Source organism: Vigna unguiculata, chromosome 1, assembly GCF_037176805.1.
Source record: "Vigna unguiculata cultivar grain cowpea cultivar isolate G323 ecotype 2 chromosome 1, ASM3717680v1, whole genome shotgun sequence".
In the NCBI taxonomy this organism is placed as follows: domain Eukaryota; kingdom Viridiplantae; phylum Streptophyta; class Magnoliopsida; order Fabales; family Fabaceae; genus Vigna; species Vigna unguiculata.
This window is the reverse complement of record NC_140792.1, coordinates 42,751,635-42,765,665: the sequence shown is the minus strand read 5'-3', so window position 1 is coordinate 42,765,665 and position 14,031 is coordinate 42,751,635. Positions and strand designations below refer to the sequence as shown.

Below are 14,031 nucleotides of genomic sequence, written 5' to 3'. Positions count from 1 at the left end.
ATTTCGGTCCACTTGTTGTCGTTATGATTTTTCGCGGCACGGACTATTTATACGTGTACACCTTCTGCAGATACTTTACCCCGAACCTTCTGCAGACATTTTCTCCTCTTGCGAAAATGTTTTAATAAATATTTTACAATTTACAATAAACAACAAATTAGGACAAAATGTTTTTTTTTTTCTCTCTAAGAACATTTTAAGATAATTAGGTCTGGTTGAGAAACAGAAAATGGCGACGAAGAAGTTGGTGAAAGCGAGAGCATTGGCAACAGTAAAACCTTCTTCTTCTTCTTCTTCTTCTTCAGCGATCCCCAACCTCCCTCTACCATCTCCACCCTCAGACACACCCGTGTCCCAAGTTCACTACGCCCGCTTCCTGGACTTCTTGAAGGCCCATTGGGCCCCGCCGTTCACCCCCGACACTCTCCTCCACTTCCTGAAATCGAAGCTCCACCACCACCCTTCCTTCTCTCAATTCGACTTCCACCTCTTCACCTGGGCCTCCTCCCTCGACTCATTCCGCCACACCCACGCCACCTTCCACTGGATGGCCCGCACCCTCGCCGCCACCCACCGCCTCCCCCAGCTCCGCACCCTCCTCCACGTCATCGCCACCCACCCCTGCCCCTGCTCTCCCTCCATCTTCTCCTGCCCCCACACCCAACCCATCTTCTCCCACGCCATCCACGCCTTCTCCAAATCCTCCCAACTCCACCACGCCCTCTCCGCATTCCACTCCATGACCAAACTCATCGACTCCAAGCCAGACGTCGCCGTTTTCAACGTCCTCATCCACGCCTTCGTCAAACGCGGTAACCTAACCCAAGCCCTCCAGTTTTACCGCGACATGGTGGTTACCCACCGCGTCAAGCCTGACGTTTTCACCTTCAACATTTTGATCAGTGGTCACTGTCGGAACTCGCAGTTCGCGTTGGCGTTGGACGTGTTTCACGAGATGGGGAAAATGGGGTGTGAGCCCAATGTGGTTACTTTCAATACCTTGATTAGGGGGATGTTTAGAGAGGGGAGGGTTGAGGATGCCATTGAGATGGCTCGCGAGATGGTTCAATTAGGGTGTGAGCTTTCTTGTGTTACATGTGAAATTTTGGTTCAAGGGCTTTGTAAGGAAGGGAGGGTTTTGCAGGCGTGTGAGTTGTTGCTGGGGTTTTCTGAAAAGAGGGTTTTGCCCAAGGGGTTTGATTGTTTTGCTTTGGTGGAGGTTTTGTGTGGGCAAGGGTGTGCTGTGAGAGCGTTGGAAGTTGTTTATGAGTTGTGGAATGGGGAGAGTGTTCCGAGTTTGGTTGCTTGCATTGCTGTGGTTGATGGGTTGAGGGTGTTGGGGAAGATCGATGAGGTGAAGAGATTGGTGGAAAGGATGCTTGATGAGGGTATGGTGCTGGATGTTGTGACTTTCAATGGTGTTCTTCGAGATATTTGCTATGCACGGAGAACCGATGAGGCAAATAGATTGATGTTACTTGCTTTGAGCAAGGGTTTGGAACCTGATGACATGACTTATAGGACTTTGGTTATAGGGTATTCGGAGGAGGGAAGGAGGGAGAAAGGAGAGTTTCTGGTGAATGAAATGTTGGATAGGGGTTTTATACCTGATCTTGCTTCATATAATAAGTTGATGAGTGGATTGTCTAATTGTAGACGCTCTACATGTCGTCAAGTAAACAAATTTGATCGCTGATGATGCAAATATTTAAGAATTAACTTGGATTTCAATTGACACTGTTGATGGGCCAAGGTGATTGTGAACTGAACTGGTAAGGGAATTGGAAACAGGTGTGGAGGATTGAAACGATGAAACTCCTTGCCTCATAACTGTAACCTCTTGATGGGAGGAATTTGGATTCTCTGCAAAATAAGGATAAATTGGAGTACCAAAAAATCAATAGAAAGTCTGAATATATGTAGTTATATGTAATTGGTGCTGTACTACTGTCCCATTTTTAAGATCAGGACAGATGCCTTTGGAACTGTGCTAAAGTTACTTGATTAAATACCAGAAGTGGTATCATTTGATCTATTCACCATCGATCGTTTTTCAATGGACTGTTGTTTAAGTTATGAACTCAAGACCAAGCTGGAAGCAGTGTTGTCGAGTACTTGAACTATTGCAGTACCTTTGTTGAAGCCAAAGGTATCTAAATTTTGCTCGTTAAATTTATGCTTTTGAAGGGTCAATTTAGTGTCTACTGTATTGTGTCAAATTCTAAAGGCATATTCATCAAATAATTTTTAAGTCGTGAGTTACTCTTTTCCCTTGCATATTTGCTATTTTTTTCTAGTTCTTACGAAATCTTATTATGTTTTGGGCTAACAGTGAAGAAATTACTTAATTTTCAACCTTTTTGTCTCTAGATCCTTGCACACCTTCAACTTGTTTTGACAAATCAAAGAGATGTATAATTTTTTAGTAGATTTTTTAGCAGATATTAAGAAGCATTGGATCATCTTTGCAGAATCGACAGGGCGGACGTACAGGATGAAAGAAAAAAGAAAGTATATGCAGCTTGTATGGTGATAGTAGTTTATTAGGGAAACTGGGAGATATCCCACAGTTTTGGCCAATTTTTAAGCCGGAGTTTGCTTTATAGTGTTTTATTTTTATTTCCAGAAACATATCATCCCAAAAACGACATACCAGGATGAATGGCTAAATATACACCACGTTGTGTTTTAATGGTTTATATTTTTATTATCAGAAACAGAGAAGCATTTGATAAAGCAAATAATTTTATATTCTGTTGTAATTAGGACATTTTCTTAGCTATTGACATGGTTTTTATGACACTGGGTTTTCGTAAACAAGTTTGTTTTAATGCAATCTGGACTCTTCAGTATTTATCAACTTTATGTTTCTGTTTTGGATTGATTAATAGTCCATAATTACCTTTTTAATGATGTTTACCTGCAATTACTTTCTTAGGTTTGATCCTCTGTGTTTCCTCTGTTATGCTTCATATTCTCGTGTGACAATTTTGGCCATGCCATTTAAAATCTGCAATATGCGTAGTTCAAATTGCTGTATGTCACTTCATTATGACCTTGTAAATGGAAAAATATTCACAATAGGAATAGGATAGGAGAGGACGAAATTTTTAATTCAAATTCTAAAACCTTGTAAATGAAAAAATGAACCATGCACTGTGCCATCTACATTATGACCTACAAGGAAGTACTTACAAAAGTTGAAAAAATTAACTCCAAAAACAGAACACATGTTTAAAGTCGAAAAACAACAAAGACGAATGTAATAAACAGAGTAGGGAATCATATGAGAAATAAATTTGCATACCAAACTAGTGGTGAGCAAAATACATAGCCATCTGAAGAGATTTATGGTAGAAGCCACATTTCTCGTAGAACGCCTTATTCTCGAGGCTGCAATCAAGAATGACCTTATAGCATCCCATGGAACGCGCATGCTCTGTCAGGAAGCTGATGATTTTCTTTCCCAAATGCTTCCCACGTGCGCTGGAATCCACAACAACGTCCTCAATGTGCCCAACTTTGCCGCAATTTCTCAAAAATTTCTTCTCAATAAACACGCTCCCCGTCGCAATGATCTTTCCAGAAGCCTCGTCTTCAATCACGCCGATGACGTGGTCATCTCCGACGGCGCTGAGCTCTCGAAATCGATCCTCGAAATCTCTGTCAGAGACGGAATCGCAAACGCTGAGTTGCTGCAGCAACTCGATGAAGCCTTTGCTCTTGTCTGAGATCTCTAATTTCCGAACTCCGTACTTCTGTTCCTCACTGTTTTCCATCTTGTCCTGTGAGATCCAAACCGAATCACAAAACGAAATGCAAAAACTGAACTTAAAACAAATTTCAATCAGCGAGAGATTCCGCTTCTTTCCCACCTTCTCACGCTTTGATTTTAATACTCGAACACACTATCTCTGTGATTTTCACTTCACTCCTCAATATTACTTCTCATCTATTTACGATGAAACGCAATAGAAAGCCATAATGTACTTGAAACTCCTGTGATCAATTTTTATCAGTGTTAGTAGAGTATGGGTATCTCCATTTTCTAACTAAAATTACAATTACTTTATCAGTGTTAATTGAGTAAGGGTATCTCCATTTTCTAACTAAAAATACAATTACAAGTTACTTTTCAGAAGAAAAATCTTGTTTTTGTCATTAAAACTTTAGCAATGAAGAGTGAGAAAATAAATTATAACAAAAATATAACCTTTACCTTTTACTTTATAGTTGGCCCTTTACCTAGCATAAAATTGTTTGAAAAATGTAAATTGCATTGAAATAATAGTTTAGGTAAGATCTCATTTTTCACGTGTAAATTTTATAGTTATAATATTTTATTATAAAAAAAAATATGCCTATCAAATAGTTAAAGTATTTTTCACGTAACTAAATTACAAGTATATTAAATGGTCACTATAAACAATCAAATATAAAAATATTAAATATATATAAATATAAAAATTGTCAACCTAAAATAGAAATAATTAAAATTCAATAGTATTTCTAATCGGTAATTCGAATTCTTGTAATTTCTGCTAACTTTAGCAATGAAGAGTAAGAAAATAAAATATAATAAAAATATTTTTCTGTCTTTTTGCAATAGGAGTAAGGATAATGAACATCATTAGAAATCGAAAATATGATTTTCATATAATCAAATACGAAAGTAGCAACACTTTCATCTAATTTCAAAATTATTTACCAGAGACAAAGGGATATTTATTGAGTTTAAAAAAAAGTTAGATTTTTTTTTTAGGAGGGACAAAAATTAGTTCGGTACAGGATTTAACTAAAAGAATGACTTTTTTTTATGAAAAAAAAAACTAGGTCAAGCAAATAATCTCAAAATTAGAGAGAATTATTACTATTATGTTCAATGATTGAAATTTTAAGATTACAATTGGATAGTGGATTTGTGATGTATTACAATCTTTCTGAATGACTAAAATGCATGCTAAAAAAGGAACAATTCTATGTTTACGCTTTTGGGCACAAGTTTCAAATTTTCCTTGGATAGTGGATATTCGTTTTTATACAGTTTAATTCATTGTGCTAGGTTCACACTTCAAGTGACCGGCTATTTTTAAGAATGCACCAGTTGACCTCCTTCAGCCTGCTCCTCAGAGTCTAACTTAACCAAGGCTAGTTTGACTTGTAATTATATAAGCTTAGCACTTTTCATTGTTTCTTTCATCAACACTACCACTTTACCAATTAGTGACAATAAATTCTGCTGTTGTTTACTCATTTAGTCCATGTTTTCAAATTTATTGAGCCTCAAAGATTTTCCATGTATTTTCCATATTTCAACTCTCAGATAATAGGATAAGTAGAAAGCATGCAATTTTCATAACCAATGATTCCTGGTTTCAAAAAAATACAGAATTCTGCAATGGTTCAAAGGTCAGAAAATGAAACCACGCATAAGAGTTAAAGCCTGAAAGATACAAGCATAAGGTATTTATTGTAAAAATGGAAACTGCTTCCAGCTCTTAATGTTCCCCTCAAATTTCAAGAATATAATAAAACTAGAAAAAAGCTAACAAACTGGTTATTCTTCTGACAGCTTTTGCCCTAGCACAGGAATGTCCTCATATCGTTTCTGCACAAGAAAATATAATTATATATCAAAGGTAAAATTCTAAACAGCTTAAATAGTAAGCGATCACAATAGCATTGTAAACCACAATCCTTAAAACTGATGGTTGGCAATTGCTTTAACACTATAAATAATAACATACTTCTACTACTAGCATAGATGGGACCGATAATACAACATTGCACATAGTAAGGAATCCCATCTATTTTTAAGTGAAATCATGAACAACTATAAACCTTCGAAATTGCATAAATGAGGCAGAGAAAACCACAAGTCAGAAATAGTGAGTATTCATATTATAACTAATAAAATATAAAAATGGAATTTGAACCACGGCATGTATTTTATCTAATAATCATTTGAATTGAAGATAACAGAAACATGGGAGTGGCAACACTCGTTCCCATTGATGGAATATTAACCAATGGCATATGTTTTAATCGAGACATCAATCCTGATCAACAACAAGATTTGTAAACAGTTTGCCTGTTTCAGCAAATAATTATTATTATAATGAAACACTTACGTAGAATTTGGTGCACGAACAAAACAAAATGGAATATCCTAGTCCGTTCCTTTCTCCTTGGTTGCACTTTTAAGCAGAACAAAAATGTAACATTTATAACCTCAAGTTGTCCTAAAATATTTTTAAACGACCCAAATATGAAATAGAACGCATATGATGTGTTCCATTTTATGATAGTACATACATCACAAATGTCATTATGCTACCTTATTTTGACTAATAGATTACCATTTACAACATCTACCTTCGCTAAGACATGTCAAACATAGAAGCAAGCTTACTGGAAAATGAGAGAACTAGCTATGAGGGGAGGGAATTCCGAATTGGTCGCGAGGACCAACTTCAGCCCTCTGATAAATTTTGAGTTCTCAAGACAAGGATAATGAAATGGGAAAGGGTGACCCCAGAGGCTCAGAGGTGGACAGGATTTGAAATTAAAGGGAGAAAAACATTTATTAAATGCCTCATTTTTCTCGGGGAAAGGAAATTGATAATTATGCTGACAAAACTTGAACAAAACAAACCAATTGATACGGATTGGTGCAAGAAAAACTATGATTGTCCAACATTGTATCATCCCAAACAACATCTACAATAGTGATGTTAGACTCTCTTCAAATTCACATTGAGTAGTATTGATACAGATTTAAGTCAACAGCAACATGTAAAGTAGCATCGAATACAGGAAACAACAACGAAGATAGGCAGTACTTACATGTGACAGTAAGAAAAACTACCAAAATTCAACAAACGAAGTACATATTCAGAATTACTATAATCTAGAACTTGGCATAGAAGTAATTACTATAATCTACAACCAAATATGAACCAGTCAAATAAAAACCATTCCTCCTAATGCTTCCACACCTGTCCAATTTTATCACTGTTATACCAGTTCTGCCTATAGAGCTCTAATTTTAATCAAGATCCTTTAGAGCAATATCCAACTAAATACAACATACATCATTGTCTAATTCTAAAACTAATAATGATGTAATCAATCATGAAATATTTTGCAATAAGAAGAAATACTGAGTTGATTGAAAGTCTTCATCTACATAACCAATAGTCTAAGAAGAAATACATCACAATACAACAATAACCAAGTCTTAAGTCACAAAGATCGGCCCTATTTTATGTTGGCTACAATTAAGTCACAAAACGAACATAAAATCCTACATGAAGAAGCTATAGGAAATCCGAAATCTACGGAAAACTATTTAAAACCGGAGCTACAAATTTACTAAGAAAGCCTAAAGATATCATGGACTATCTATGATCATATCAAGTTGGCAAAATCATTACAAAAATTAGAAGATTAATTTATTTTAAAACGTTACACGATACACAAATCATAAAACTAACATCAACACGAAGAACATAAATCTATTTTTAAAAAAAGCCCCTCCGAAGATTTACCAATAATACAAAACCCAATCCAACTAAACTTTAGCGGCCAAATTTACCGTTTCAGGAAACAAACAGCATATCATAGGGCATGAAACATAAATCGCAATTAAATTAAGGATAGAACCTAGAAACTTCATTACCCCAACATTATTAGCCTCCCAGATCTTGTGGACTCCATAATCAACAGCCTGCAACCAAGTATTGAAATCCTCAGCAAAAGAAAGTTAAAACAAAAAATTACCTAAATTGAAAAAGAAGAGGAAGTAACGAACCCGTTCTCCGAGGAAGGCGCCAGCGATGACAAAAGTAACATAGACAGAGTTGCGACGCATAACAACCTTGTAAAGGCTTTCGAAAATTCCTCCACCTCTTCTTCTAGCAACGGCTTCCATGGCGATTGAGTTTGCAGATGCACCTCGCTTCGATTCACCAATCTAGGTCTAGGTTACCTTTGTCTTTTTCACTCACTGTTCTATTTTTCTTCCTTCTCCCACGCCAAGGAAAACTGAGATCGTATCACCGTTTCACACGGACTTTACGGGCCCACTCGGACCGCTTTGTCTGCCCAATTCGCTCTTAATGGGCTGGGTTGAAGTCCTTCTTCACATTCCACGAGTGCGGAAAAAAAAAACCAAAAGACTAACCCTTTTTGTTTTTGTTATGATATCTTGAATTGTTTTTTTAATTCCGTATTACTTTATTAATTTGTTCTGTTTCAAAATAGTTTAATTTTAATTTGTGATAAGCTCTACTTGAAAAAGGTGAATATTTGTATTAGAACATTCATAATACATTACATGATTTTGCAACATTCTTTTAGCAATTCATAATTCAATTTCTTGCATGCAAGATATTGTTAAAACTGAAAAATCATGAAAATGGAGATCAAAGCATAATTTAACCAAATAATAATTACTAAATAAAAAATTAAAATGTATTCAGTGAACTGAAAAATATTATGTTTATAAAAATATATTAAATCACAATCTATGCTGTTAAGATTGCTCACCATTGAAATCCTCTAAGTTTTACCAGAAGTTAACCATATTTAAAGGAATATATAAAGGTTTAATTTGATTATGGGTTAGAAAAATGTTAAATAAAGTTATTTATAATATTTTAGTTAGCAACTTTACATCCTACAAAATTCAAAGATTAATTTTAGATACGAGAATGAATTCTTTTTTCATAAAATATTTGTATTTCTATATAAGGGCATTCAAGTTTTAATAAAGATATATCCCAACACAATTTGCCAAAAGTGCAGTTGGTACTAGAGGGAACACCTGGCTTCCTTACATAGCAATCTGGATTGCTAACTTTACAAACAGTCATGCAAAAAAAAAATTACAAAATTGGTTTTGCAGTGTGATAAATTGATAATCTTTGTTCACCTGATGCAGGGAAATTATGTTCCAAAATGAATCTTCCTTCATCTTGCTAACCTGTATTTACCTTTAAGTCAAGAATGTATCCAAATTTTGTATTTAGTGTACTGGTCACGAACCACCATTGAGTGTCTTAAGATCGTACCAATGAGATTAATCTCACTAAACAACCAGAGATATTCCTTACCCTAATGTTTGTAAAATAACAGACATCAATTAAATTTGGAAAAACTAAGTGCATTTCTGGATTAATTAAGTTTCAGATATCCGCATTGTCCCAAGAAAAAACATTCAGGTAAAATTGCAATAGAAGTTGTTTCGGACACAAATCAATCCAGACACGTACTAAAATGTGTAGAGATAGTCATACCTAACTGCAACCATTGAACATCATTAAAATACTTACTCTCACTCAACTCTTCCCATGAACAACATCATTCCACGTGCCTTTAAGGGATCAGTATGCTTGAAGTAATCTAGGATACTTAATTCAGCGAAATAACTGGAGCAGAAAAGCAAGTCAGTGTATGACTGAAATTCTGCTTCTGATTATCACTGTAATATCAATAACAGGGTTACTTTAGCATAGAAAACAATAAAAAAAACTTCTCCTCTGCATATTCTATCCATACCCACTGTGCATCAGACCCATATCACACAGGATGCTAACTTGCTCTCTTATTCCCACTGCTAGCCATGCCAACTTGGGGAAGTGATCCGTTATGGGTTTCAGTGTTTGTTTCTCTTTTTATCATTCTTAATTGCTAAAAAGCATTAGATCATTTTTGCATGAGGAAAAAATAAATATTCAAATAGGCTGCGTTGTGAGATAAGCCGACATACACATCCAAAGATGACATTGGTAGTGGTGGTGATGGTGCTGCTACCGCCGCAATATGCAGATGAACTGAATTTACAGACACTAGATTAAATGAGACTCTAATATAACTAAACACCAAAATAAACCGACACTAAACTCCAAATATCTCTTGTAATTGCAACTACCACAACAACAGCTTCCTACACATCAGTTATCACTAGCTATAGTAACTGTACGGCAAAACGATATTTGTTAAACCGACTCATTTAATTTGACATATCCAGCGTTCAAAACACATCTCTGCAAAATTAAAGCCCAACACACAATAAAGTTGAAATGAAAGTGTAATAGAATGGTTTTAATCTAACCCATGTTAACAAATAAAAAAGATGAACAACTCTCTGAAGAGTAGTGGCAGTAGGATCAAAACTGCATAAGAATCAAATAGCATTTTAGGTTTAGTAACAAATGCAAAATTATATATGTCCAATTTCGTCAGAACACTTGACAACCAAAGAGAAAAGCAGATTAAGAACACCCTAACTATCACATGGTAAAGAATTCAAAGCAAATTAAAAATCAATAGAGCAAAAAGTTGACAAGGAAATACAATCACATTCCTTTTTTGGCACCAACAACACCATTTACTCTTATCAATTCAACAACTTTATTGTAAACTGGGGATATGGTACAGTGAAATACAAGAAGTATTACGATGAATGAAGTTAAAATACTAACAAAATAATTAGCAAAACATTCTAAAAAGTTAAAAATCCTCATCCATCTTGAACACATGTGCCCCTCCATTACCGTTCAAGCTAGACATAACGGAAGCCTTCTGATAGTCCCCAACGCGCTTTTCAAAGAAGTTAGTTTTGCCCTGGAGAGATATAAGCTCCATCCAGTCAAAGGGATTCTGAACACCGTACACCTTCCCGCATCCAAGCGCACCCAGCAACCGGTCCGCAACAAACTCAATATATTGACTCATTAGCTCCCCGTTCATCCCCACCAACGCACAGGGAAGCGCGTCGCACACAAACTCTCTCTCTATGTCAACCGCTTCGCGCACAATCTCCTTCACGCGCTCGTCGGTGAGCTTCCTCCTGAGGAGAGAGTACAAGAGGCACGCGAAGTCGCAGTGAAGCCCTTCATCTCGCGATATGAGTTCGTTGGAGAAGGTGAGGCCGGGCATCAAGCCGCGCTTCTTTAGCCAAAATATCGAGCAGAAGCTGCCGGAGAAGAAGATTCCCTCGACGCAGGCGAAGGCGACGAGGCGCTCGGCAAAGGAGTCGGTGGCATCGATCCAGCGCAAGGCCCATTGGGCCTTCTTGGCGACACAGGGGATGGTATCTACGGCGCGGAACAGGTGATTCTTTTCGGTGGAGTCTTTGATGTAGGTTTCCAAGAGGAGACTGTACATCTCGGAGTGGATGTTCTCGATGGCGATCTGGAAGCCGTAGAAAGCACGGGCCTCGGCGGCTTGGATTTCCTTCATGAAGCGGGCGGCGAGGTTTTCGAGAACGATGCCGTCGGAGGCGGCAAAGAAGGCGAGGACGTGGGTGATGAAGTAGCGCTCGCCGTCGGTGAGGGAGTCCCAGTGGCGGAGGTCTTGGGAAAGATCAACCTCTTCGGCGGTCCAGAAAGAGGCTTCGGCTTTCTTGTACATTTCCCAAATTTGGGGGTATTGGATTGGGAACATGCAGAACCGGTCGGGGTTCGGGGCCAGGAGTGGCTCTTCGGGGATCGCAGGCATTGTCGTGTTCTTGAATTGAAGCTGTTTTCAAATTTGAGAAGAGAATTGAGAATCTGGTTGGTGCTTGAGGGAGGAGATTGAGGGTTTATATAGAGAGAAATTTGGGTTTCAGTTTTTGAATTTTGGAAGGAAAAAAAAAAAAGAGATAAAGCGGGTGATTTTAAAATTTTGAGAAATCTTGCGGGAGAAGGAGGGACGGGGCAATTTAGGTATTTCCTGAAAAGAAAAATCTCGTGACCATCGGGCGTTGTTTTACGAAAGTGCCCTTGGAGAGACAAATACTAGAAGAATATAGGAGAGAGAAAGTAGTCTTAAGAGGTTAAAGTGATTTAGCAAAGAAAGTTTAAATTCTATCGTATAATACTTTTATTAACTTTTATTTTCAATTTTATTATCGGTTAAATAAGTATTTGTACCTTAACTTTAATTGAATTTTAAAATTAGTTCATTTTGAAATTTTAGATTAATTTAGTTATTTATCTTTTGAAATACGTAAATTTAGTCATTTTTATCAAATTTTGTTAGATTTATATGATATTTCGTACGCATTTTAAAATTGTACTTGAGTTGTTTATATTGTTTGACACATTTTTACTTTAATGTTAAGTCAAATACTATTATGAAACACGTTTAAAATGTCAAATAAACTTAACAAAATTTGATTAAAATGACTAAATCCACGTATTTCAAAATATAAAAGACTAAATTGGTCCAAAGTTTCAAAATTTACTGAAAGTTAATGACCAAAAACATATTTAACCCTTTTATTATTATTACTCTGTACAGTCATTGAACATCACTTATAGAAAATATTCAAATCTATATAGTTACGTACTTACGCAAGAAATTTGAAAATGCAAACGTATTTCAAAATATAAAAGACTAAATTGGTCCAAAGTTTCAAAATTTACTGAAAGTTAATGACCAAAAACATATTTAACCCTTTTATTATTATGACTCTGTACAGTCATTGAACATCACTTATAGAAAATATTCAAATCTATATAGTTACGTACTTACGCAAGAAATTTGAAAATGCAAAATTATGAAATTTTAAATTATAATATAAAATATTATAAATCATATAAATATATATGAAATATTATGGATGTTAAAAAATTTTAAGAATTTTGAAAATATAAAATATATAATATATATAAAATAAATATATATAAAAAAATGTTATTTTATTTTATTCATATTATATATATATATATATATATATATATATATATATATATATATATATATTAACCGAATATAACATATAAAATATTTATAATATCTTAATATTGATTTTTTAATTTTAAAATAATAACCAATTTAAATAAAAAAATATTAAATAAATAGTTTCAATCATGAGTTATATAATAAATTTTACAAAGAGATCAAACAAATTATGAATAAGGTTGTTTTACAAAGAGTGTTATTGAATTTGATGATATTAAATTTAAAATTGTTATGAATAAAGTTGAAGTTAACCTATTTGATGTTATCAACCTTATTTATCATTTGATCAGTTAAATTAAGCTCAATGTATATTTTTCACCTTTTTTCGCATGTTAACAAATAGTCAATCGACAATTATAGATGAATCAAGTAAAACTAGTCGTCAAATTTTTTTTTAAATAAAATTACAAAATTATTGATATTATAACTTTTTCCTTCCCAAATATGAATTAATACTAAATTCAAATTTAAATGAATAAAGACTCAAAGATAATATTATACTCTTGTTAATACTAAAATTGTTATGACTAACATTATTTGGTATGAATTTAGCAAAATTCTCTTTTTATATCTGTCTTGTTTTCTTTATTTATGTTTTGTGTTAACATATTTTACCAACAAATTGATTGATTCCAAGTTTTACATTATAATTCATTTCTGGAGTGGTTTACAGATTATGTGAGACGTGTAGTTTTGAAAATTAATTAAATGGATAAATTAGTTATCAGCTTTCCATTGTGATTTTTATTCATATTAGTCTAATTAGTCATATTATCAAATTCAATAACATTGAATATGGTTTTTTCTTTTTTATTATTCAACATTCAAGATGTTTAACGTTGTATGTAACATACAAACACGATTTTTGTTAAACAAATATTAAAAACATGTTTAAAAACGTGATTCTACGTTAAGATACGATAAGTATTTTTTTTTTTCAATTTGTTATTTCAAGAAAGTAATTAATTTTATGAACTTAGACACTGATGAAATAAAACATAAATCAAATTAAATTAAATTAAAAGAAATAAAAATGCAACGTTTTATTTTGAAAATGGGGCTTCTTTTTTCTTCTTCAACGTGATCCAAAATAAAAAAATTTATGATAATAATTTTTTATTTATTTTTAACTCACTATTTTAATCATCTTTAAATAATTTATTTTAATTATTTTTAATTATATGATATGATATCTAATGATAATTAAAATAATAAATTAAAAATAAATCAAAAGAAATAGATTAAAATATTATTATCCTATCATAATATTAATAAGGGAACCAAAAGTTTGACGAT

At 34.3% G+C, this 14,031-nt stretch overlaps 4 protein-coding genes across 10 annotated transcripts; 1 reads left to right on the top strand and 3 right to left on the bottom strand.

Moving 5' to 3' along the window:
• The first annotated feature begins 229 nt into the window (after positions 1 to 229).
• On the top strand, positions 230 to 2,744 carry LOC114184706 (pentatricopeptide (PPR) repeat-containing protein). 3 transcript variants are annotated; one of them, XM_028072019.2, is made up of 2 exons: positions 230 to 2,149; positions 2,472 to 2,744. In XM_028072019.2, exon 1 carries the CDS (start codon positions 230 to 232, stop codon positions 1,694 to 1,696), a length of 1,467 nt encoding a protein of 488 aa, XP_027927820.2. In that variant the 3' UTR covers positions 1,697 to 2,149; positions 2,472 to 2,744. The 3 variants fall into 3 exon arrangements, with proteins under 3 accessions (XP_027927820.2, XP_085529775.1, XP_085529773.1); XM_085673649.1 differs by having other exon boundaries at positions 2,442 to 2,744; XM_085673647.1 differs by having other exon boundaries at positions 2,430 to 2,744.
• LOC114184735 (glucosamine 6-phosphate N-acetyltransferase-like) lies at positions 1,731 to 4,057 on the bottom strand. 5 transcript variants are annotated; one of them, XR_003604605.2, is made up of 3 exons: positions 3,308 to 4,055; positions 2,921 to 3,010; positions 1,731 to 1,863 (listed from the first exon to the last, which is right to left on the bottom strand). XR_003604605.2 is itself a non-coding variant. In XM_085673671.1 (2 exons), the coding sequence occupies exon 1, from the start codon at positions 3,777 to 3,779 to the stop codon at positions 3,312 to 3,314; it is 468 nt and encodes a 155-aa protein (XP_085529797.1). In that variant the 5' UTR covers positions 3,780 to 4,057; the 3' UTR covers positions 1,731 to 1,863; positions 3,308 to 3,311. The 5 variants fall into 5 exon arrangements, 3 of the variants coding, with proteins under 3 accessions (XP_085529797.1, XP_085529791.1, XP_027927850.1); XR_014995240.1 differs by having other exon boundaries at positions 1,748 to 1,863; positions 2,903 to 3,010; XM_085673671.1 differs by lacking the exon at positions 2,921 to 3,010 and having other exon boundaries at positions 3,308 to 4,057.
• A 1,275-nt stretch (positions 4,058 to 5,332) lies between these two features.
• Positions 5,333 to 8,083, bottom strand: LOC114195445 (ubiquinol-cytochrome C reductase UQCRX/QCR9-like family protein). The gene is made up of 3 exons (XM_028085926.2): positions 7,814 to 8,083; positions 7,682 to 7,729; positions 5,333 to 5,608 (listed from the first exon to the last, which is right to left on the bottom strand). The coding sequence occupies exons 1-3, from the start codon at positions 7,931 to 7,933 to the stop codon at positions 5,558 to 5,560; spliced, it is 219 nt and encodes a 72-aa protein (XP_027941727.1). The 5' UTR covers positions 7,934 to 8,083; the 3' UTR covers positions 5,333 to 5,557.
• A 2,309-nt stretch (positions 8,084 to 10,392) lies between these two features.
• On the bottom strand, positions 10,393 to 11,636 carry LOC114180721 (ribonucleoside-diphosphate reductase small chain-like). The gene has a single exon (XM_028067022.2). The coding sequence runs from the start codon at positions 11,503 to 11,505 to the stop codon at positions 10,516 to 10,518; it is 990 nt and encodes a 329-aa protein (XP_027922823.1). The 5' UTR covers positions 11,506 to 11,636; the 3' UTR covers positions 10,393 to 10,515.
• Positions 11,637 to 14,031: the final 2,395 nt, after the last annotated feature.